At 49.9% G+C, this 25,071-nt stretch overlaps 1 protein-coding gene across 2 annotated transcripts in view; it reads right to left on the bottom strand.

Annotated features, from left to right (window-relative positions):
• Positions 1–11,358: 11,358 nt before the first annotated feature.
• The window catches only part of MIDN (midnolin), a 42,977-nt gene continuing 29,264 nt past the window's right edge, over positions 11,359–25,071 (bottom strand). For both annotated transcript variants that reach the window (XM_035118677.2, XM_035118678.2), the window contains exons 7-8: positions 24,438–24,734; positions 11,359–16,201 (exon numbers count right to left, since the gene is read on the bottom strand). In XM_035118677.2, coding sequence (XP_034974568.2) covers positions 15,939–16,201; positions 24,438–24,734 — 560 coding nt within the window. In that variant the 3' untranslated portion in view covers positions 11,359–15,938. The remainder of the gene's footprint in view (positions 16,202–24,437; positions 24,735–25,071) is intronic.

Genomic DNA, 25,071 nt, shown 5'->3' with positions numbered 1-25,071 from the left:
CTCGACCTTTTAAAAAATGACAGTTAATTTGTTGATTATATTAATATTTCTAGTAATCAGCTTAGAGATGCAATCCAGCGACATGTACGTTTTGTAAAAGAAATCAATAAGAAGGAAATCGTGAAGGGCACTCAGGCATCTGTCACTAATCTCTGCAGGCCACGCTCTGGACACAAGACACTAGTCCTCATTGAGGTGTTCCTCCTATCTTTAGATTGCACCACTTCGCTAGGGGGGCCTCAAGTATTTGAGCGCACCTCCTGCCACGCTAAAACATACAAATAATCTGGCCATGGCATGTCAAGAAGAAAGCTAGGGGAGGTCCTGAACAGCTAGATTTCTAAATGCGGGGTTTTTTTTAAAAAAATTATTAGGTCCGGAAAGGAGTGCCCCCCCTGAAGTCTGATGTGGTCTCGGGGCAGAGTTTTTTAATTTCCAGGAACAATTTAGCACCAAAGCACAGGGCGTATGCAAGAGAACTTTTTCATGCGCACAGACAAAACGCACACATGCATGCTTCTCTAAGCGTGCCAGAGGCAGGGGAGATCCCACATCCCTTCTGCCGTAAAAGGAGGGCTTTGCGGCTGGGCCCTCCCTTAGTGCTCTCATCTGTGTTTGTTTTAGTTCAGTTCAGCCGCGCCACATTTGGCACAGGAGGAAGGCCTCGTTCTCCTCGAAGTGACGTCAAGCGCGCCGAAACCCGCAGTGCGCAGACAGCTGGCCTCCCCCCCCCTCTCTGGGGCATTTGCCTGTGCAACTGCGCACGGCTGCTTCCTCTTGCCGGCCACAAAATTGTCGCTTCTCGAGAACCCTGGGGCTGCCGCTTCAGCCGGAGACGAGCTGCCTCGGGGGCCTTGCAAACCATCGCCTCCTTAGCCGAGGTGCCCCATGCTCTGCTTGCCCCCCGTAAGAATGCCCTGCTGGATCAGGCCAGCATCCCATTCTCATGGTGGCTGGATACCCCCAAAAAAACCTTGGAATTGAGGTAGAGATTAAACCAAAAGAGGCCCATCAGAAGTCCGGCATCATAAATCCAGTTTAAATTGTGGAGCCCGGAACTGGATACAGTGTTCCAGGTGTGGTATGACCAAGGCAGAATAGAGCGGTGCTAGTCCTCATGGTTTTGAGAAAACACTGATTTAACTGGAGTTCAGCTAGGTCAGTGTTGTCTGCTCTGGCCGGCAGCAGGCTTTGAGGCAAGGGATGTTCCCAACCCGACCTTGAGATGTTGTGACCAGGGACCTCCTGAATGCTAAGTGGGCATTCTACCCTGACTTTCACCTCTGAGTGGCACCCAAAAAAAGCTGGGGGGGGGGGCTGCTCCTGTGGAGGAGCAAGAGGATGCTTGTACAGCTGCCCTAGCTTCCGGCACTCTGCTCAGAGCTTCAGCTGTTCACAAGATCACACACACAAGCACCCCAGCTGTTCAGCTTCTGGTTGAACCCAGAGCCTTTCTGATTAATGCAGCCCAAGCCTTCGCTGGAAAACCACAGTGTGGGGTTCTGCTGCAACCCACCGTCAGATGTTGTGGGAAACTCTGTTTTTGAAAGAAACACACGGGGGGAAAGGGAGTAATTTGCCGCCCCAGCTGACAACCGGCGTATCCTAGCCCTAGACTAGAAGCACAATTCTCTAATTCTCCCCGAGCCACAAGAGCATCTCTCCACTCTTGCGGTTTCCAGCCAGGGAGCAGAGCCCTTGTGGCTGGTAGCCATCGTCAGCCCTCCTTCCCTCAATGAATTTGTCCACTCTTATTCTAAAGCCACTCATGTTGGTTGCCGGCGTTACTGCCTCCTGTGGCGGGGAGTTCCACAGTCCAGCTACATGCTGCCCTGTGCAAGGTTTTCCCCTCTCCTTCAAGCCACCCCAGAGTCCTCTCCCTCCCTTTTAACAGAGAATGTCCCTTCCTTAACTCCTTGCTCAAATCATCTGCCACCCACAATCTAGCGTTGCCTGAACTCTGCAAGTGCAGCTTTCTACCGATCGAAGTGCAGAGTGTTTGAGGACTGGGACATTCGCGGGGAAACCAAAACGCTTGTTTACAAAGCTATTGTACTACCAACTTTACTGTACACTTGTGAAACATGGACCACTTAAAAAACACTATCTCTGACTCCTCAGAAGATTCCTTCAACGGTGTCTCCAAAATATTTTACATATCGCTTGGGAAGACAGGCGAACTAATCTGAAGAAGTGTGCATGCACACGAAAGCTCATACCAAAATAAAAACTTAGTTGGTCTTTAAGGTGCTACTGAAGGAATTTTTTTATTTTAGGCGAACTAATGTCACTGTACTGGAAGAAGCAAATATCACCCGTGTCGAAGCAATGATTCTTCAACATCAACTTTGTTGGACGGGTCATGTGGTTCGGATGCCTGATTATCGTCTTCCAAAGCAACTACTCTATTCCAGACTTAAAAATGGAAAGCGTAATGCTGGTTGTCAACAAAAGAGGTTCAAAGACTCTCTCAAGGCAAAACTAAGAAAATGTAGTATAAACACAGACAACTGGGAAACACTGGCCTGCGAGCGCTCCAGTTGGAGAACAGCCTTTGCCAAAGGTGTCGTGGGCTTTGAAGATACTTGAACTCAGGACGAAAGGGAGAAACACACTAAAAGGAAGGCACGCTTGGCAAACCCTCACTGGGATCAACTCCTACCCGGGAACCACTGTGGAAGGACGTGTGGGTCCAGAATTGGCCTCCACAGTCGCTTATGGACTCACTATTAAGACTGTGTTCATGGAAGACCATCTTACTCGGCTACGAGGGATCGCCAAAGAAGAAAGAAACCAACCACCCACAGCATCTTCGGGCTTCGGGCCCCTGTGTTAAGTTCCCGCCTGCCCCCAGATTGCAACCGCTCTCTTAAAAGGCCTGCAAGCTCCACTTCCTGCCATAACATTCGCCCCCGTGATTCTGCTTCTGCTTTTTTTTCCATTCGGCCCCAAATAACTTCCCTCTTCTCTCGCAGCTTTCTCCCCCTCGCTCGCCTGCGCAAGTTAGGATGTTTGTGGATGTTCCGTCGCAGCCAGCCGAAGGCACCCAAACCAAACTTTTCGGATGAAAAGAGGGGCAGATCTATCCGATCTCCTCAGTGTCTCCGGGTGAAACAAAGCCAGCCAGGATGCTGTTTTTAGTAGATCACTGCCTCCATGAGGACTAGAGGCATGTATCCTCCAACATTTCTCCGATGAAAATAGGGACGTCCCATTCCATGATGATAATTTTACTACAGTATTTATACCCTACCCATCTGAATGGCTTGCTCCAGCCACTCTGGGCAGCTTCCAACATATATAAAAACACAATAAAACATTTTTTTAAAAAACCCTTCTCTATACAGGATTGCCTCGGATAACTCCATACCCTCCAAGGAAAACAGGGACATCCGAAGGAAAAGTGGGACATTGCGGGATGAAATCAGAAACCGGGATGGCTTCTGTGTTAACGGAGATATCTGAGGACTCCCTTGGACAAAAAAACACCCAAGGACACCTGCCAGGAATACCAGAGCAAAACAGCCAGTAGGCTTGGTCTTTATTGAAGACTGTTGCGACAGGACTCCCACCTGCCACCAGGTGAAACAAGATGGAAGCCCCGTACAAAAAGGAACCCAAACTTTTATTAGCTGCTAATCCCCATGGGACGTGGGTGGCGCTGTGGGTTAAACCACAGAGCCTAGGGCTTGCTGATCAGAAGGTCAGCGGTTCGAATCCCCATGACGGGGTGAGCTCCCTGCTCCTGCCAACCTAGCAGTTCGAAAGCACACCAGCGCAAGTAGATAAATAGGTACCGCTCCAGCGGGAAGGTAAACGGCGTTTCCGTGCGCTGTTCTGGTTCGCCAGAAGCGGCTTTGTCATGCTGGCCACATGACCTGGAAGCTGTATGGAAGCTGGCCACATGACCCAGAAGCTGCACGGCAGCTCCTTTGGCCACGACTGGACTTAATGGTCAGGGGTCCCTTCACCTTTACCTAATCCCCATGTTACACCCCCCAAAACTACATCATGGTTACATCATGAAAGGGGAGGTCTGGTGGCAGTCATCTGAGCATCCTGGACCCTGACCCATGCCTCCCCTTGCCCTCCACCAAACATCCGTCAAGTTTAACAAAAGAGATATTTACATTTCCCTGTTTCCCAGCCAAGTATATCACACCCTTTCCTCTCCACCTGGGTTTGTTATTTCTGGAATGGCTACCTGTCTGGCACTCAGGTGTCAGGATGCCGGGGATTATCACTTCAGGCAGAGAGGGGCTGCTGAGTAGCTGAGCTCACATGTCTATATGAATTCCTGAAGTTTTCCCAGTGAGCCAGTACATAGATACATTGATCAGTGAATTGTGACATTTGGTATTGTGCAGCAGAGGCCCTTGGAACAGATAGAAAAAAACTGCGATGAAGTGTTTTGTGGGGACAAATCACAAAAGAGGGGCAACCTCTCCCCAACCTATACATAAATTCCTGCAAAATAAAAAAGTTCCTTCAGTAGCACCTTAAAGACCAACTACCGTAAGTTTTTATTTTGGTATGAGCTTTCGTGTGCATGCACACTTCTTCAGATACTTGTGCATGCACACGAAAGCTCATACCAAAATAAAAACTTAGTTGGTCTTTAAGGTGCTACTGAAGGAATTTTTTTATTTTGCTTCGACTCAGACCAACACGGCTACCTACCTGTAACTATAAATTCCTGCAACAGTGTAGATCAGGGATGTCCTTGGAAAACAGGGTCTGGAGGCACCATTTCCAAGCACATGCCTTTCCCCCCCAGGATCTAACAGGCACGGAAGCATTTTTGGGTGTGATTCAGGCTCTCGAGGAAACTCTGGCCAGGGACGGCTGCGGAGAATTATTGCTTCCAACTTCCGCGCTGCAAGAAAGGTGTGACTCAAAGCAAGGTTTGGCAAAAGGTCACCTGGCAGTCAGGAGAGAAGGAAACAGGTTAGGTAACTTGGGTCGCTCTCTCCTCACCCCTGAACGCCAGCTGCTCTCTGGCTCTGACAGGGTACAGTATATATTTACAAGCAAAAACAAACAAACATAAAAACAAACAAACACAAATATTACTTATAAATTCATATTTTTTCTTAAGCAGTGGTATGTGACTGCAAGAAGATAAAACCTATCCATTCTGAAGGAAATCAGCCCTGAGTGCTCACTGGAAGGACAGATCCTGAAGCTGAGGCTCCAAGACTTTGGCCACCTCATGAGAAGAGAAGACTCCCTGGAAAAGACCCTGATGTTGGGAAAGATGGAGGGCACTAGGAGAAGGGGACGACAGAGGACGAGATGGTTGGACAGTGTTCTCGAAGCTACCAACCTGAGTCTGACCAAACTGTGGGATAATAAAAAAAATTCCTTCAGTAGCACCTTAAAGACCAACTAAGTTTTTATTTTGGTATGAGCTTTCGTGTGCATGCACAAGTCTTTAAGGTGCTACTGAAGGAATTTTTTTTATTTTACTTCGATCCAGACCAACACGGCTACCTACCTGTAACCCAAACTGTGGGAGGCAGTGGAAGACAGGAGGGCCTGGCATGCTCTGGTCCATGGGGTCACAAAGAGTCGGACACGACTAAACGACTAAACAACAACAACAACATGTGACTCCCCTCAATCCCCTCCATCTGAATTTCATATCAAATCCTCTTTGGCAGTTCCAAAATTCAATACCTCATCAAAATCTACACCGACAGCCTCTAACACTTTCACTAAAGGTTATTCAATATTACAATATTTTCCAAGATATAACTTAAATTTCTCCCAATCTTCCTCCACCTCCTCTTCTTCCCGGTCGCGGAGTCTCCCAGTCAGTTCGGCAAGTTTCCATAATATCCACCCTCACACCTCCCCTCAGGTAGGCGGGGTTTGCGTCACCGTGCTGGGCTTACCTGGCCGGTGCCACCCACCTGTGCGACCTGGCCTATGCTGCCATCTGGCCAGGTAGGACAAAAGACGCCAGGCGGGGTAAGGCCAAAGAAAGGAGGCAGAGCACATTGGAGAAGCCTCTTCGTTCTTCCTTCCTTCTAGAGTCACCCACCCACCCTCCCTCACTTCACATTTTTCCTTCCAAAAATTCCTTCCTAGGTCAGTGATCATCAGGTTAACGGTGTTTTCTTCACAGCATAATATTCTGTGTTGCAGGTAAGCGGGCGCTGCTGCGGTCATAAGATGGTTGCTGTATTCAGAACCGGGAAGGAATTTTCCCTGCATTGGCAGGTTTCGCCTTCCCCGCAGCAATTCGTCACAACTTTGGCAGTTTTAGGCCTTGGGCAAGGTTTCCTTTTGTCTGTCTTAAAGTTGGGAGGGATGCAAGCAGGCTCCCTTCCCATGAGGCGGCGTTGCAGGGGCCCATTTAAAAGGGCTAAAATCAGGAGTCCCTGGCCCTGGAGTGGCGGCTCGTAGATCAAACTCCCGGATGGGGTTAGTGGAAAGGCATGCTGTGTAAATTTGCGCTTTACAGTCCCCTCTCACTGGCCTCATCAACCTGCATATCCTCAGCCAGAGGGGCTGAGAGGGTTACCTGCCAAGGCCTGGGCCAAGTTTCCCACTTCCGGAATTCAATAAAGTTGTGGCCAATTTTAATCCATACTCTTGACTCTTGACTCTTTATTGGGGAAGCGGGTAGGCGCCACAGACAGGATTTAGTGTGTCTGTACGCAAAGTCCATCATCTTCATTTGCCAGTCGTCTATTGTTGGTATGTCTTGACTCTTCCAATTCTTCGCAAGCAGTAGCCTCGCCACGGTTGTGGCATGCAGAAAGAATGTAGTGTCCTTTTTGGAGATTTCCTCCCCTACTATTCCCAGTAAAAAGGCTTTTGGTTTCTTAATACAAGTGTCTTTCAACACCTTTTTCAACTCGTGATCAATCTTTTCCCAGAAGTCTTTTACTTTGGGGCACGTCCACCACATGTGGCAAAAAGTTCCTTTACATTTCCAACATTTGTTATCAGATGTACGGCACATTTTTGCAAGTTTTACCGGTGTTAAATACCATCTCTACATCATCTTCATCATATTTCCTCTCAAAACAGTACATGCAGAAAACTTAATTCCTTTTTTCCACAGCCTCTCCCAATCTTCAAACATTATTTTATGCCCCACATCTTTAGCCCATTCTATCATTACCGATTTCACTTGTTCGTCTTTCGTATGCTTCAACAACAAGTCTGGCTCTGACAGGGTTAATCTGGAAAGCTGCTCTGGCCCAGCCATTTTGATTTCCCAGCATGCCCTGATGAGGCACTTATGGGCATTGTGGGGGATTTGCTGCCACATTCATTTAAAGCAGCGCTGTACCACTGTCCCGGCTTCCTGCAAAGAATCCTGGGAGCTGTAGTTTGTTACGGGTGCAGAGTGTTGTTTAGGAGACCTGCCCCCCACAACCCCCTTCCTGGAACTACAATTCCCAGAGTTCCTTGGGAATTGTAGTTCTGTCAGGGGAGCAATGATAACTCTCAATGCCCTTAACAAAATGACAGTTCCTAGGACTTTGGGAGGGGAAGCCGTAACTGTTTAAAGTGGCGTCATACCGTAGTTATACATATGGCATGAATAGAGCCTTGGAACTTGAAATGGCGGCTCTTTTATTTAACCGGACACTCTAATGTGATGAATGCCTGTTGGGAATTTATTGTCAAGAGTGTCTGGGTGGAAATTGCTCAAAACTTTTATTTTTATTCTTTTGAGATTTTGCAAAAGAAAAATAAAAATAAAAAAGGCTCGACAGCTTTGCTGAAAAAAGCTCCCGATTTTCACTTTTCGAAATATGGCAACCCTACATTAGAGGAGAGTGTTGCTCTGGGGGCATTGTGGGAAATCTCCCCAGTGTAGCTTCCTGTCAGGGCATTGTGGGGAAATCAAAATGGCCGCTCCTAGGCCTCCCCCTGGGCAGCTGTCAAATAAATTTCCCACAATGCCTCAGGGCTACACCAAGAATGAGCTTGGTCAAGTTCCTCTCCCCAACCTAGCTTAACGCTCTCCTATTTTTCACTCGGCTGGAAATGTTTCCGTTAACTCTGCTCGCCCTGAATGGAGGACAGAGACGAGCAGATTTGAGTGGCACCATAGAGCATGAGACTCTTAATCTCATGGTCATGGGTTCGAATCTCACGCTGGCCAAAAATATTCCTGCATTGCCGGGGGGTTGGACTGGATGACCCTCATGGTCCCTTCCAACTCTACTGTTCCATGATGCTACGGTACAAACTTTCAGGAAGGTTGGCCCTGAAAATAATCCATCACACTCGCCCCGCAACATGGAACCACAAAGGCTTGGAGCTCAAGGACAAGGGTGCTCCTGAGCATGTACAGGGCACAAACTCTCCCTCACCTCAACTGCAGGTCTGGGAGGAATGCCAAGGCCACAAAGCCTCAGAGAGGATATCCCGTGCTGGGGAAGGGGAAAGAGGAAGGGGCGAGGGTGGGCGGACATGAAAAATGCCTCTCCTCGAAACCAGAGGCCTCGAGCAAACAGGCCTGTGGGCTGTTGCCATGGCATGGGTGTGTGGGTGCCAAAGCCATGGCTTCTGAGAAACAAGAGGCCAGGATTTCCCTTCTTGGGGCGCGAGGGGCTCTGTGTGGTTTTCGCACTCGCCGCCGCACGTTTCAGTGGCTGACGCTCCGAGGCATCTCTCGCCGAGGTTCGTCTCAGCTCGGTTGAAGGCCCATTTCATTTAGCATCCTGTTTTCTTTCAGCAGGCAAACAGAAAACCCACCAGCAAGGCAACAGCTGCCAGGGTCCCTGTTAATTTAGACCTCTATCTGGTGCACCAGACTCTTAAGATTTCTGCATGCTCAGCGTAGACATTGGTGAGCTACCCAAGTAAAAAAAGGTAAAAGGTAAAGGACCCCTGGACAGTTAAGTCCAGTCAAAGGTGGCCATGGGGTTGCGGCGCTCATCTCACTTTCAGGCCGAGGGAGCTGGTGTTTGTCCGCAGACAGCTTTCCAGGTCACGTGGCCAGCAGGACTAAACCGCTTCTGGCACAGCGGGACATCGTGATGGAAACCAGAGCGCACGGAAACGCGGCTTACCTTCCCGCCACAGCTGTACCTATTTATCTGCTTGCCCTGGTGTGCATTCGAACTGCTAGGTTGGCAGGAGCTGGGACAGAGCAACGGGAGCTCAGCCCGTCGCGGGGATTCAAACCGCCGTCCTTCCGATCGGCAAGCCCAAGAGGCTCAGTGGTTCAGACCACAGTGCCACCCACCCACCCAATAAGGCAGCTTCATGTGTTCCCGAAACAACTCAGTTGGTTGAGTATAAGACGGTTAATCTCAGGGTTGTGGGTTCGAGCCCCACGTTGTGCAAAAGATTTTTTTGGGGGGTGCTAGAGGACCCTCAAGATCCCTTGCAACTCTACTATCTGGCCGGGTGCTGATGAGGTTGGGAGAACCCCCTGACATTCCCCGCCTCTCGTTTGATGGGCTCATCGAGGCACAGGTTGCAAAAACCCCAAAGTGCAGAGAAATGTATGCAACTTCCCCAGCTCACGTTTTCCTTCACGTTACTAGAAAGGCAAGGGGTTGGCTCTGCCCACACACCTCAAGAAAACAGTCATTTGGGTCTCATGCGAAACGGCGAAGTTTCACATTTTCAGCAGGTCCAGAGACCCCCCAAGAAAGGCCAAGTTTGCTGGATTCAAACTACAAGAAAGAAGATTCCACCTAAACATTAGGAAGAACTTCCTGACAGTAAGAGCTGTTTGACAGTGGAATTTGCTGCCAAGGAGTGTGGTGGTGTCTCCCTCTTTGGAGGTCTTTAAGCAGAGGCTTGACAGCCATCTGTCAGGAATGCTTTGATGGTATTTCCTGCTTGGCAGGGGGTTGGACTGGATGGCCATTGTGTTCTCTTCCAACTCTATGATTCTATGATTCTAAAGGTGTCGTGGGCTTTGAAGACACTCGAACTCAGGATGCAAGGGAGAAACGTGCTAAGAGGAAAGCATGTTTGCAAACCTTCACTGAGATCAACTCCTGCCCAGAAACCTATGTCCCCACTGTGGAAGGACGTGTGGATCCAGAATTGGCCTCCCATGGAAGAAAATCTTACTCAGCTGCAAGGGATTGCCAAAGAAGAAGAAGAATTTATTTTTTATATCCCACCCATCTGGCTGGGTTTCCCCAGCCACTCTGGACAGCTCCCAACAAAACATTAAAAACAGGACAAAAGAGCAAACATTGAAAACTTCCTTAAACAGGGCTTCCTTCAGATGTCTTCTAAAAATCAGATAGTTGACATCTGATGGGAGGGCATTCCACAGGGCGGGCGCCACTACCAAGAATGCCCTCTGCCTGGTTCACTTCTCGCAGGGAGGGAACCGCCAGAAGGCCCTCGGAGCTGGACCTCAAGTGTCCGGGCTGAATGATGGGGGTGGGGATGCTCCTTCAGGTTTGACCATATTCCCCAGTCCTGGCCTGGCCGCAGTTTACAGGGCCCGATTCAAAGTGCTGATTTGGACCTTGAAAGCCTTCAATGGCTCGGGACCAACCTAGACTCTGAGATCACCACCAGAGGCCCTTCTTTATGTCTCTCTACAAAAAAGGGCTGGAGGGTGGCAACACGAGAACGGGGCCTTTCCTGCGATGGCTCCAAGTTTGTGGAATGCTCTCCCCAGGGAGAATCACCTGGCACCTTCATTATACACCTTTAGGCACCAAGCAAAAATATTCCTCTTTAACCAGGCCTCTTAAATGTGTTGTCGGAGGGGATGGCTTGTTATTTTTTGCAATGCATTTTGTGGCTTTCGTATTGTCATGTTATGTTGCGAACCTCCTGGATTTCTGCAGGTGGAGGTCAGCAACAAATAACGATTATTATATCCACTCAGCGGTCTGCCCCATGGACTTCAGCTGTCAAATAGGTCTATGTAGGATTGATGCCTGGCGCACAGAACCATTTGAAAACTTCATCCAGTTGAGGTGAGGTGTGTACACCCAGGATAGTTCTTGCACATGCTCTGTTGACCGCTTCAGTGAATTGGGGTTCAGAGGATTTGCCAGCACAGGGAAACAGGTAATGCCCAGATGGGGTGACAACACCCCCAACCCACCCCTCTGATCCATAAAATATGAAAATTCAACTTGCAGTGGTGCAGGGAGTAGGGAATGACTTCCTTGCATTTTAAGCCGCTAATATGTACATAGCCTCAGTGAGGTCAAAGGGGTTTAATGCCAGTTACATGTATAGAAGATCACATCCTTAAGCACTCAAGACAGATGGGGGGGGAGGTGAATTTTGCATTCCTCCCCAAATCTCGGATGAATTTATCTTGTTCTCTCCCAGCCCCCGCAACCTGCAAACTTGCATCTGGTTTTTAACATTAAATAAGGTGATTTAGGCTAAAAAGTGTGGCTCAAGCAATCTTTATTTTGTGTTTATTTTTTTAAACCATTTTTAAAAGTTTTTTTTTAATACAGGCAACTTAAATGAGGTGATAAAACAGGTCTACGTATTTCCCCCCCTCCCACATTCTTCCAACACACACACACACACACACACTCAAGCACACAGAAGAGTTAAGTTGTAATGCTTTTGGCTCTAATTTTGTTGTTTTATTATATAGACTTTATTTTTATTTTATTTTTAAAAAAATCCTGAACCAAAAAACAGAAACACATAAGGGAGGGGGGGTAGGGGGAGGAAATGTACGATGAGGGCAGGAATTGATAAGATTACACTCACACACCATACAAAAAAGTAGTAACATTTAAATATATAATTAAAAAACACATTTCCTTTAAAAAAAAAATTAAAATTAAAAACCCGCTACAGCATCACATACGAAAAGGAACTTCACATCTAGGGGAAGGAAACAGGAAGTGTAATGACACTATTTTGCCAGAGGGGGAGCAGTTTCCTTTCCCTCCAGCCAATGGGGGCTCTACCACCTGGATGGTGCGCGAAAAGGCTAGAGGGTTTGGGAGTGGCTGTGCACCTTTTTAGAGACATGAACGTTATTTTTGGGGGTGGGTGGGTGTGTCCTAGCTAGCTACAAATGATTTGGGCACAGTCAAGGGGAAGGCGATACTCAAGTTGCATTGCCAAAATTGCCTTTTGCAGAGGTATTTCAGGGCCAACTCTTTAGGATCAGCCTAGGCTGGCTGGGGAAAAATATCTGGAGGAAGCAGCTTTTGGATTTCTTTCATTTGGGGAGGGGAGAGATACTGCTCTCCCTTTTTAAGGGACTAGACTCAAAAATCACCCATGTGGATTTTTTTTTTGGGGGGGGGGAGAGAAGGCCCATCAACAGAGGTCACAAACAGCCATGCAAATTGTGTGGGGTGTCCCCCCCCAGGGTGCATCGGCATCTAACGGCTCACGGTTTGAACCAGTGCAAAAAATCCCAGCTAATGAGCATTTGGGTTTCAGAGGCTAGGAAAATTAAAAACCAACCAACACAGAAAGGAAATTCAAGAAGTCCTCCAGGGCCATGGATATAGCTCAGCCAGTTAGGTAAATGTAAAGGACCCCTGGACAGTTAAGTCCAGTCAAAGGAGACTATGGGGTTGTGGCGCTCATCTCGCTTTTGGGCCAAGGGAGCTGGCGTTTGTCTGCAGACAGCTTTCCGGGTCACGTGGCCAGCAGGACTAAATGGCTTCTGGCGCAACGGGACACATTGACGGAAACCAGAGCGCACGGAAACGCTGTTTACCTTTCCACCGCAGTGGTACCTATTTATCTACTTGCCCTGGTGTGCTTTCCAACTGCTAGGTTGGTAGGAGCTGGGACGGAGCAATGGGAGCTCACCCCGTCGCGGGGATTCAAACTGCCGACCTTCCGATCGGCAAGCCCAAGAAGCTCAGTGGTTTAGACCACAGCGTCACCCGCATCAGCTGGTTAGAGCCTGGTGCTGATAATGCCAAGGTTGCAGGTTCGAATCCCCGCATGGGACAGCTGTATATTCCTGCATTGAAGGGGTTTGGATGATCCTTAGGGTCCCTTTCCAACTCTACAATTCCCCCCCTCCTCCCGCCCAAATGTCTCTCTGAATTTCCAAAAGCAGTGGTAAGGGCTAACAAGACACTTTTTTTAATAGGGTGCCGATTTGATGGCTTGACCAGAGGATCATGAATTCAGCATAAGGCAAAGAAAAACCAAAATGGCAAAACTTATGTGCAAACAATTCCAGAATGAGGCACTTGCTTCTAAAGTTCAGTCTGCTATTTATTCCCCACCTGCCGGTTATTATTATTTTAATGTACATTGGGGCAGCAAGGTAGTGTTAAAACGTCCCTGGATTAAAACCTAATTTGGCTGTTTCGGTAAAAACCTCCAAGTGTCCCCTTACTTAACGTAACGGTGTGAACACACACACACACACACAGGTCTAGATTCAAGGACATGGGAATGGTTTCATCTGACACATAGCACACAGAGAGACATACACACTTTGAAAGAAAAAAGGTAAAATAAAGGGGGGAAATGTCCAATGGAGGAAAGTCCGTCTGTAACTGCCCCATTGCTATCAGAGTCCAACCCTTTGCAAGAGGGTAAAAATATCATCTCCCAGCTGTGCCCCTTCAGTACAAAATTCCCCAGGAAACTTTGCAAGGCGTGGCCTGCTTTCAACTGGTTTGGATGTCCTGTTCTGGAAAACAGAGGTGAACCCCCAGCGTCTACAGACCCACTGAAATTATTGGAGCAACAGTGGCATGCCTTTATTTTGCATCCACATTGCTGGAAACTTTTAAGGCCTAAATCCGAAGTTATCCTACATGTATTCTCACCCTTCACCCCCCATTTATGTTACGCTCCTATTGCTGAATACACATTCTCTCTCTCTCTCTACACACACACACACACACACACACACACACTGTGGTTGCTAGATTTGCACAAAAAGAGGAGGAGGAAAAACCAAAAAACACTACAGCCTATGAAAAATTACTGGCTCAGATCATTGTTAAGTCTATAAATAATATTTTTCTTTTTTAACACCCCCCTCCCAAGTATCTAAAAAAGCATCACTAGATCCTATTTTATGTCACTAAATCTTTATTTCAAAAAGCGCGCACGCACACACAAACAGAGAAGAATCTGATGGGGGGGAGATCCTGAAAAAATAGTAATATTGGTCTCTACAACGGGGAGGTTACGTTTTCGATTCCTGCTCGGACACGTGCGGAATCGCAGTTCTATCTGTGGAGGGGGCCTTCCGCCGCGTGGTGGGAAGAGGATATTCCGGGTTATTGTTCCGGGAGCTAAAAAACGGGAACGGGGAACAGCAGCAGCGGCAGAAGCAGCGCTGGGTGCTGCCAGGCTAATATCCCGGGCAACCTCACACGGGAAAGGTGCTTGGCAGCCCAGAGCGATGGGAGTCACAGGGAGATGACTATACCACGAGGAGGAGGAGGAGGAGCTATAGAGGATTGGTGGTGGAGTGCTTTGAGTGCAAACGAAGAGCTGCTGGCGAGGAGGGGACTTCGGATGACACTGAGCTAGGGGGATGCGACAGTTCTGAGGTCCCCTGACTCCCCCAGGAGCTGCAGAGGTTTGTCTCGGAGGGATCTCTCGCCTCGCAAAACCTCTTAGGTACTATCTTCCATCGATAAAGGAAGGCGGGGGGAGAGAGAAAACTCCCAGTTGCCTCTAATTTTTAATGCACACAATAAAAAAAAAGCATCGTGGCAAAGAAAAGCAATGCAATGCGAAAAACAAAACAGGAAACTCTCAAAAGGGGGAAAGGAAGTCAGGATGAGGTCAAGAAGGGCGTTCTCCCTGCCCTGCTCGTTTTTGTTTTTTAAATATGGAAAAAAACCAGGCTTCTACTACTTCACAATTCACACCTCTAAAGTGCATGGAGATTCCTCCCAATGCAGATGGAATGGCGGGGTGGGGGGGGAGAAAAGCAGTTTGATTTGACAGGACTGGGGAGGGGGTCAAAATGCTATATTATTTAAGGATGCGGGACGGGGAGGAAGAGAGACAAGAGATATACATACGCACATGCACACATCCTCAAATCCATCTTTTTTCTTTAAACCCCCCCCCCCCCACAAATTTAAACCAATCCCCACATCCAGAATCTGGGCCCTCCCGTCCTCTTCTCCTGAAGAATGCACAGAAACCACCAAATCAATTCATTAGACAGATAAACGTTAAAATAATAAAAAAAGGGAAGCTTTCGGCATTTGCTTGTTTTTTAAGGAACAAAACCGTCTCCAATTTTTCGGGAAGGTACAACACAGCCAATTTCACAGGCAAGGGAGCAGCATTCGACAAACACCCAAAATAAGGGTTCCTCCTCTTTCTCCCCCCCCCCGCCTTTCCCCAAAATTAACGAAACCAGGAAAACCAAGAGGTTTGTAAAGTCCTCCCAGTTTCCGCACATTTCAAAGTCCAGCTCCCTTCACTGCCCCCCCCCCCCGGCTGGGGTCATTCTCCTCTTCCACTCGTCGGTCTAAGGCAGCTAGCTGTTCGAAGGATCCTCCTTTTTAAAAAAAAAAATGCCGCGAAATGAAAACGAGGGGGGGAAACACACATACACACCCGAGAGAGAGACAACCGAATTCTTAAAAAATAAAAAGTTCCTTTCAAGTCCACTTCCTGGGAAGGAACGTCTGTTTCTTGCTCCATCCCAAGCCGTTGCAGTTCTTAAAACAAAAACAGAGTTTCGAAAACAATAGAAAATACTGTTCCAACAGGGACAATCTGCCTAAAGAGATTTCCGTAGGGACGGTCCGTCCGCCGCGATCCACAGCAAATAATTTTTTTTCTTCTGTGTGTGTGTGTGTGTGTCTTTTTTCTAAAATGATCAAAGCACCCAAGGACTTTGCTCGCATGGACCAAAAACGTATTATTAATTATTACTAAATGGTCTTTCTTCCCGCCCCCTGCTTCCCGTTCGACACCCCCTCCCTCCCCCCCAAAGCTTCGGTCTCTTCGCCCTCCCCTCCCTGCGGTCTTGGTATTTTTTCTTCTTCTTCCTTTTATGCTACAACAAATTCGGATTTCATGTCCGCTTTGACTTCCGGTTTCCACACAGAGTCTTCGAAGTCCAGGTCGAGGCTCCCTTCGCTGGAGACGCTACTGTTGCTGTTTGTGCGGCTGGACTTGCGGTTCGGGAGCCAGTGGTACGGGGCGCGAGCGTCGCGCCGAGCTTTCCGGCGCAGTCGCTTCTGCTGCATCAAGAGCTGCAGGCGTTCCACTTTGCAGCGCGTGGCGCGGTTCTCCGTCTGCCGCAACCGGTCGCCTGGGAGGGGGGAAAAAACAGCAACGTTAAACGAGGCATCGGAAACGGGCTTGCGGAAATAAAACGGTCGCGGGGAAATTCTGAGAAAGCCATGCAAAAAACACACTATTTCCCTGTCTACCATCTTCTTTTCTCTGCGGTCCTGGAATCCTGCTGGTCTCAGTGATCAGGGGACTGCAGAGCAACTAATCCGCCAGCTGAAAAAACCTCCGTTTGGGCAATCGCGGGAGCTGCAATTGTCATCTAAACAGTCTCCGCGAGGGAAGGCAGCCCACCTAGGATAAGGAAAACTCTGACCCTAAACCTCTTGCAGGAGGCGGTTGGAAGATGGATGGTGGCTAACAGATTGGGGTTGAATCCTGACAAGATAGAAGCACTGCTTGTTGAGGGACAGGGTCCTGAATGGTGTAACTGTGCCCCTGAAGGACCAGGTGCACAGCCTGGGAGTCATTTTGGACTCACAGCTGTCCATGGAGGCGCGGGTTAATTCTGTATCTAGGGCGGCTGTCTACCAGCTCCATCTGGTACGCAGGATGAGACCCTCCCTGCCCGCAGACTGTCTCGCCAGAGTGGTCCATGCTCTGGTTATCTCCCACTTGGACTACTGCAATGCAGTCTATATGGGGCTACCTTTGAAGGTGACCTGGAAACTACAACTAATCCAGAATGCGGCGCCCAGACTGGTGACTGGGAGCAGCCACCAAGACCACGTAACACTGGTCTTGAAAGACCTACATTGGCTCCCAATACTTTTCTGAGCACAATTCAAAGTGTTGATGCTGACCTTGAAAGCCCTAAATGGCCTCAGCCCAGTAGACCCGAAGGAGTGTCTCCACCCCCATACTTCAGCCCAGACCCTTGAGGTCCAGCACCGAGGGCCTTCTGGCAGTTCCTTCGCTTCGAGAAGTGAGGTTACAGGGAAGCAGGCAGAGGGCCTTCTCAGTAGTGGCGCCTGCCCTGTGGAACGCCCTCCCACCAGATGTCAAGGAAATAAACAACTGCAGTATCTGACTTTTGGAAGACATCTGAAGGCAGCCCTGTTTAGGGAAGTTTTTAGTGTCTGAAGTTTTATTCTGTTTTTAGTGTTCTGTTGGGAGCCACCCAGAGTGGCTGGGGAGACCCAGCCAGATGGGCGGGGTATAAATACACACGGCCCAGAATTGCACCCCAATGCTATTTGGTTTCACCCCCTGGAGGCGCACTCCACTGTCTCTCCAGGAAGACGGGTGGCCAATATTCCTCTACGCACTGTTGTGTTTTTATACTGCCGACCTCCCCGGGATGCTCCGGCGGGAGGGCAGCCTACAAATTTAATAAATAAAACAAGATGGCTGCCCTGGCTTGCCGCAGCTCCGTAAAAAACAACACCTCTCTCCCCCCCCCCCCCGCTTTCCCACCAAGATCGGAGGCATGTGGGGGGAGAGGAAAAATTCAGGCGCCGGGTGTGCCAGCCTCGAAATGGAGGACCCCCCCCTACCTCCATCACCTCAGCATGGGGGAAGCATCTGTGGAGAACTAGGACCCTGTCTCCATGGCAACAGAGACAGGAAGCTCAAGGAGCATCAAAAACAATGGCTCTCTTGCACACTTCTTTTTTTTAAAAAAAATATTCTCTCTTTCTTCTCATTCTAGCTCTCTCCCCCCCCCCCCACCGCCGCCGGAGGGTTTCGAACACTTCCCCTCTCAGAGGAGAACAAGCCGTCACCCCTGGCTTCGTGCCTCCCACTCTCTGCCGTCAAAAGGGTGCCTTTTTCTCTGTTTTCCGCGGCTTGCTATAGCAGCCTGTGGGCGGGAGAACAATTGAGTGGTTTTTTTGCAAGAGCGGGGGGGGGGGGAATGGAGGCGCCAGAAAGCGGCTAAGCGGGGGGGTGGGGGGTGGGAAGGGAAGCGAAAACGAAACCTGCAAAAACCTGACCACGGAGACGTCTTTATTACATTTATATCTCACTTTTCCTCCGAGGAACGCAAGGGGTACCTTTTAAATCCTCACGCCCACCTTGCAAGTGCTTTTTTTCAGAGGGGGGGAGGACACCCCTCCTCCTAAGCGTTTTGTGAATCTTTGCAGTTTTGTCCATTTTACTGTATGTATGTCAAAATGAGAGTACCCCTAAACATATATTCTTTTTAGAAAAAAAAACACCAGTGCCTGTAGAGGGGCTCCCCGAGGGTCATCTAGTCCAACCCCCCCCGCAATGCAGGAATATTCAGCGTATATCGGAACCTGCAACCTTGTGGTTTTCATCACCACACTCAAACCGCCCCCTCAAGGTGGCTAAGAGTCCCGGATTAGGAGGCAAAAACCGAAAAAGGCAAAAGCCGATGGATAGCCAGGCTGCATGCCTCAGCCCCCCCCCCCCCGTCAAATTACGTGGGGGAAGGGGGGGAACCGAAGGAGAAGAAAAGATTGAGCGATGCGCACTAATGAGAGCCAAAGGGAAGCAGGAGGCGGAAGTATGCGCCATGTTGGTGACAGGCAGGACATAATCTGGGGGCGGTATTTATTCTAGAGGAATTCATCCGAGGAGACCACGAACGCCTCCGGATAAGAGAGAGGGAGAGAGAGAGACTGACTCTGTGGACAGGCAAGACACACAGCAAAAGGGTTTCATAATTGGGGAGGTCTCTTCAACAATCCATGGGGTTTCACAGCTGCCTCGACTCTCCCTGCAATTTTTGTTTTGTTAAAAAATCAGAATTAAATCAAGGGACGATCGCCGTTCGTCGTTTTTATCTGTCGCATATCAACCTTGGAGGTGCAGAGTTCGAATCCACAATCGGCCAAGAAACTGACTGGAGGGGATCTTGGGCCAGTCATCTCACGGCCGACCTCAAAGGGTTGTTGCGAGGATGAATTGGCGGGTGGTGGTGGGGGAGAACCCTGAGAGGTGGGCTAGGCTGAGAGGCAATGACCGGCCACCCAAGGAGCTTAATGGCAGAGTGGGGATTCGAACCTGGGTCTGCTAACAGGCCTGACACTCTTAACCACTGGCTCTCTGCATGTGGCCCTCCAGAGTTCTGCACCAGGCCCTTGGGAGTCTCCCTGGGCCTCGCCAGGCCCCTCACTCCTGAGAGCCTTGTTTACGGCAGATGCTTTTGCAGAGACTATGGCATGCCACCCCCCCAAAAAAAAACTAAATACCCTGTACTTGAGGTGAGTTGGTTGAAGAGCCCTCTGCCCATGGACAGAGGCACTGTTTTCCCCCCATGCTCTTTCCAGCAACGTGGGCCAAAACGAAACAAAACCGGAGACCCAACCCACAGGAATCGCAGCGTAAGAATCCTTGACAGATAAGCCATTGAACTTCGCTTCTAAAACCTCTGATTTCTAACAATTTCCAAGCAAAATAAAAAGCAAACCCCTAAACCGTAACTGAGATAGCTCAGTCCAGGGGTCAGCAAACTTTTTCAGCAGGGGGCCGGTCCACTATCCCTCAGACCTTCTGGGGGGGGGGGGGCGGACTATATTTTGAAAAATAAAATAAAAAATGAACAAATTCCTATGCCCCACAAATAACCCAGAGATGCATTTTAAATAAAAGCAGATTCCCACTCATGTAAAAACATGCTGATTTCCGGACCGTCCGCGGGCTGGATTTAGAAGGCGATTGGGCCGGATCCGGCCCCCGGGCCTTAGTTTGCCTACCCGTGGCTCAGTCGGTAGAGCATGAGACTTAAATCTCAGTATTGTGGGGTTTTGTGCCCCATGTTGGGTGAAAGATTCCTGCAAAAATTACCTGCAAACTAGCCAAGGTTTCCCATTTAAATGGGACATCCCACCCACCCCCAAAAAACCTGAATGGCTGCTCTTTTCTCGCCGTACTTCCTTTCACGCAGTCTATCTTGATTCCTAGGCTCTATGGGTGCTGGACTAGTTGGGTCCTCTGTGGCCTGATCCAGCTTTGGGGCTCTTCCAATTCAATCCAGACACATTTTTTGGAACAACAACAACAACAACAACGTTACCCCCCCCACCCGAAAAGGAGCAGCATTTGGAGCCAACAAAATGGTCAAAGGCCTGGAAACAACGCCTCATGAGGAACGGCTTAGGGAGCTGGGTATGTTTAGCCTGGAGAAGAGAAGGTTAAGGGGTGATATGATAGCCATGTTCAAATATATGAAAGGATGTCATATGGAGGAGGGAGAAAGATTGTTTTCTGCTGCTCCAGAGAAGCGGACACGGAGCAATGGATTCAAACTACAAGAAAGAAGATTCCAGCTAAACATTAGGAAGAACTTCCTGACAGTAAGAGCAGTTCGACAGTGGAATTTGCTACCAAGGAGTGTGGTGGAGTCTCCTTCTTTGGAGGTCTCTAAGCAGAGGCTTGACAGGCATATGTCAAGAATGCTTTGATGGTGTTTCCTGCTTGGCAGGGGGTTGGACTGGATGGCCCTTGTGGTCTCTTCCAACTCTATGATTCTAGGTCGGGAAGTGGCGGTCTGCCCCCTAGACCCCAGCCCCACTACCAACACACCAGCCATCAAAACCTTTAATGGTTCAGAGACGGGGGCAAGAAAGGAAGGTGACCTGTTTTTAAGCAGTGAGAAGAAAAAAAATTAAGAGGATCTAAGAAATGAGGGGGTGGGGTGGGGCTTGCTTCCTCCGTCGCCCCCTTGATGAACGCAACCGCCAACTTGCAGGTGTGCACACAAAAACTGGGGGCAAAGCCACGCTTGACACAGTTCGGCATGTTCTGGCAGCCACGCCACCCCCCCAAAAAACAGTTTCCGCCCAACTCCTCCCCCCCCCAAGGAAGGAAAGTGGCTGGATTGGGGAGATATGCAGCGGAGGGGGACCGGCCAGCAAGCAGCAGGCTCGGAGGGTGGAATCCGAACTATGCACAACACTCATGATTCATGCACAAGCGTAAAGAACTGCAGAGACGTCGCACGTCACCAGGTGACAGTCTTTCGGCAGGGGGGGCAGATGGGGGGGGCACCCACTCTGGCAGGTGTCGTGCGACGGATATAGGGCAGCGTGTGAAGAGGAGGAGGAGGAGGAGGAGAGGAGCTCAAGGGTTCTGGAGAGCGTGTGGGGTGGGCTGTCCGAGGTCCCCAAGGGAGGGGGAAAGTGATTCTTGCGGGGTGTTTCTAAGCCCCATCAAATCTTGCGGGGTATTTCTAGGTCCCACCAAATGCTTTTGTGTTTCCATACAGGGTGTCTAAGCCTGGAGCCATCTCCCCACCCCAGCCTCAATGAGGACTAGGGACTTAAATCGAGGGCAGCGGGAACAGCCTCGCAGCTACCGCTTACGGCCAAGGCTCATCTGCGTTCCCTTTCGTTCCTGCACAGCAACACAGTGCAGTTGTTGGGTTTTTGTGTGTGTGTGTGTAGCCTGGGCTGGGTGTAGGTCAAACCAAGATGAAGCGGGTTCAAATCCAGCATGGCCTGGTCCAAAATTCCTGGAGGGGAGGAGAGCAGGTGAGAGAGAGGGGGGGGGAGGGAGAGAGGGAGGGAGAGAGGGAGAGGAGGGGGGGGAAATCCCACACTTGTCTGCTACCTGAAATGCTCACAGCAAGGGAAATTGCAAACCCAATCGTGTTTTAAAAAATAACCCAAATGAGGTAGAGACACAAAGAGAGGCAGGAGGGGCAGGGAAGGAAAGTCGGAGGCTATGGCCAGATTTTTTTTGGGGGGGGGGGAGGCAGAGCCGCCCCTTGTCCTCCCAGCCTGGAACGCCGCCCTGCCAGAACTTGGCTGCCAGACAGAGAGCTGTCAACCTCTTTCCCGCAGACGTCAAACAGGGTGGCAGGCAGAAGACGAGCCTCCAATTTTTTCCGTTTGAGCCACAGAGAGAGGTGGCGGGGGGGGGGGGGGAGTGGGCCGCCGAGGAGAAAGAAAAGCAGGAACCATGTCGGTTTTTCTGCTGCACCCCCGCCAACTCGCCTTGTTATTTTTGTGACGGGGGGGGGGCCTTTGCCACCCAGCCTACAGGGTTCGGAGAGGAAGAGGCGTGAAAGCAGAGAGAGAGAAAAGGAGAGAGGGAGGAAGGAATCCACGTAGCAGCGATCACCCCCACTCCATTAATCTACTAATCTTTTATGTCTTATTGTAATTTTACTTTGTCAGCTGCCCTGAGCCCGGTTTTGACTGGGGAGGGTGGGGTATAAATAAAATATTATTATTATTATTATTATTATTATTATTATTATTATTACTCGGCCCCACAGGGCTTGCAAAACAACATGGATAAGAGGAATGGGACCCTGATGGTCATCCAGACCCAAACCCCTTGTGATGCGGGAAATGTTCGCCCACGGCGGAACTCGAACTCGCAACAGTGAGATGAAGAGAGAACGTAGCTAGTGAGGAAGAATAAAATCAACAGCACACAAAAGGGGGGTGGTGAAGTGGGGTGGCCAACTGGGGTTTACTCAAGAGTAGACCCACCGGAAGGAATAGGATGTGAATTTCAACGGATCTCCTGCGGCAGGGAGTTCTGTAGTTCCTCACTGCAACAGTGGCCCAGTGGGTAAAATTTTGAACTAGGACCCATTAGAGACCAGGGTTCGAACTGCACCCTATTTTCCCGGGGGACAGCGGTTGCAATGCCTCTTGGCCTAACCTCCCTTGCAGGGTTGTTGTGGGGGACTGAATGAGTGGCGGGGAAGGACCATGGAAATTGCACTGTTGTGCTGGGATCCCAGCGTCTCTGGAGAACGAATCCAGCTCTTCCTCATGCAACATTCGGTCAGGTTTTTGGGATCGCATGGGATTCCTAATCTCAGGGTCATGGGTTCTAAACCCAGTTCAGGCAAGAGAGGTTCCTGCATTTCAGGGGGTTGGACTAGAAGACTCTACCATCCTATGATTCCCCCAAATGAAACTACGATCTCGCAGGGCATTCCCAGGTGTCCCTCGGCTGCAAAATGACTCATTCAGCCCAATGGGACTTAAAATAAGTAGGATAGGATGGTCAAAACTCATTCACATACTCCCCCCCCCCCAGCGTTCCATAGCCCGGCGCCCTCTGAACGCTTCAAACTACAGTTCCCACCAGTGAACGGAGGAAGGGGGCAGGGGGGGGCGCTGCTCAAAACCTCTGGAGCGGTCTAAATCGGCTTTAATCTGTAAGCGCCTGAGGGCAGAGATCTTGGGAGATCTGCCAAAAGAAGAGTAAAGAGGGCAGATAACTGAAAAGGAGCGCAAATGAAGATTCTCGCTTTCGCCAGAGGGAAGGGGTGGGAACCCACCCCCAATTTAGCAGATCCAAACTGGGAAGAACGGGTTGTGAAGGCAAAGTGGCCCATTAAAAGCATGCATGAGAAAAAGCCGTTTTCGGCAGAGGCAGGCAGGCCGGCGTACACAAACTGCACCGCGGAAACCCAACGAAAGAGGCTAAAACTGGGAACAGGCTCCAGAAGACGTCTCCCGGGTTTGCAAAGCGTTTAATGCCACCTTTTAGCATCCAGACAGAAGCTGTTTGCTACATCCTTGGCAGAAAACAGGGTCACCCTGACCTAGAATATATCCAAGCCAAATAGAAAATCAGGAGCACATCTTTCTCCTCCTCGCTCTCTCTCTCCCTCCCCGACTTCCAGGGAGAGTTTCTGCATTTAACACAAAACACCCCACCGTGCACAGCCGGGGTAACTTATCACTTGGCAAAAGGGGGGCGGGGAAGAGCCATTATGAAATAAAATAAATAAAATAAATCAAGTCCTCTCCTTTTGCTGTGCCCCATTTCCACGTAGACGTTAAGAGGCCCTTCAAGGCTGCATTTTTTAAGAAGGGAGGAATGGGGAAAAGGAGCAAACGCAACGTGCCCATCTAATTCAATACTGCCTGCACTGACCGGCAGCAGCTCTCCAGGGTTTCGGAAGCAGGGGAGGTGCCGCCGGAGAACTGAACTTGTGCGAGGAAAGCTCCTTGGGGCTATGGCACTGACTAAAATATATCCATGTACAAGGCTGCTCCTTGCGGAGCCACGAAAGTCAAGACGCTAGCCCTCATGGTTCCAAATTTGGGACTTGGCTTATTCTGTGCATCACTCGATCTAGCGCACTTGTGCTGACCAGCAGGGGTTTCAGACAGAGCCCTACTACCTGGAGAGGCCGGCTTTCGAACTCTGGCCCTTTGCATGCAAAAAGCAGCGGCTCCCTCACTGACCAACAGCCCTTCCCTTTGCAAAGCAAGTTCCTAGCCCTCATGACCAGAGGCTTTTTCGTTAGATGCCGGAGCCGAGCCATATTCCGGGCTCTTTTTCAGAGGGAGTAAGACACACACACCCCAACTCACCGGAAGGCTTAGAGGCTGGCACTTGGCTGGCGCACGGGGGCCCCAAGTATAAGGACTGGCTAGCAGCTGCTGTGATTTTCTCTGAGGTAGTGTTGGTGGCGAGATCTGGGGATTGGGGCGGCGACGGCGAGGCCGAGGAGAGAGAACACTGGGTCTGGCACCGCAGCTGCGTCAGGGACTGCGGCATGCCCTGGTAGTGCCGCGTGGCGCTCAGGAGGTCGTTGAGGATCTGCAAGATGGTGCCGATGTCCCGCCGGGGCCGCCCGCTGCTGTCTTGGCAATTCGGGTGCAAGGTGCCTGCGAGGGAGAAGCAGAAGCAAGGTCAAGGCGCTAGTCCTCAAGCTTATCATTTCGCAAGCTTCAATCCAAACACATCCCGGTATAACCCAACCCCCCCCCCGAATTTGTGTTTGTGGTCGGAAGGGAGAGTTCGGAATTGTAGAGTGGGCAGGGACACTCCCAGAGGTCATCCAGCCCAACCCCCGGAAACGCAGGAATCTCAACTTCCCGAAAAGCCTCCGAGGAGGAAGGAGGAGAGGCCGCCACCTGCAGAGGGAGACTGTCAGAAAGTTCTTCCTGATGTGAGTCTTGTTAACTTCCCTTTCCTGTGTTCGCTTAGGATGAATGCTAAAGC

Source organism: Zootoca vivipara, chromosome 6 (assembly GCF_963506605.1).
Source record: "Zootoca vivipara chromosome 6, rZooViv1.1, whole genome shotgun sequence".
Classification (NCBI taxonomy): Eukaryota; Metazoa; Chordata; class Lepidosauria; order Squamata; family Lacertidae; genus Zootoca; species Zootoca vivipara.
This window is presented reverse-complemented; position numbering and strand designations above follow the sequence as displayed.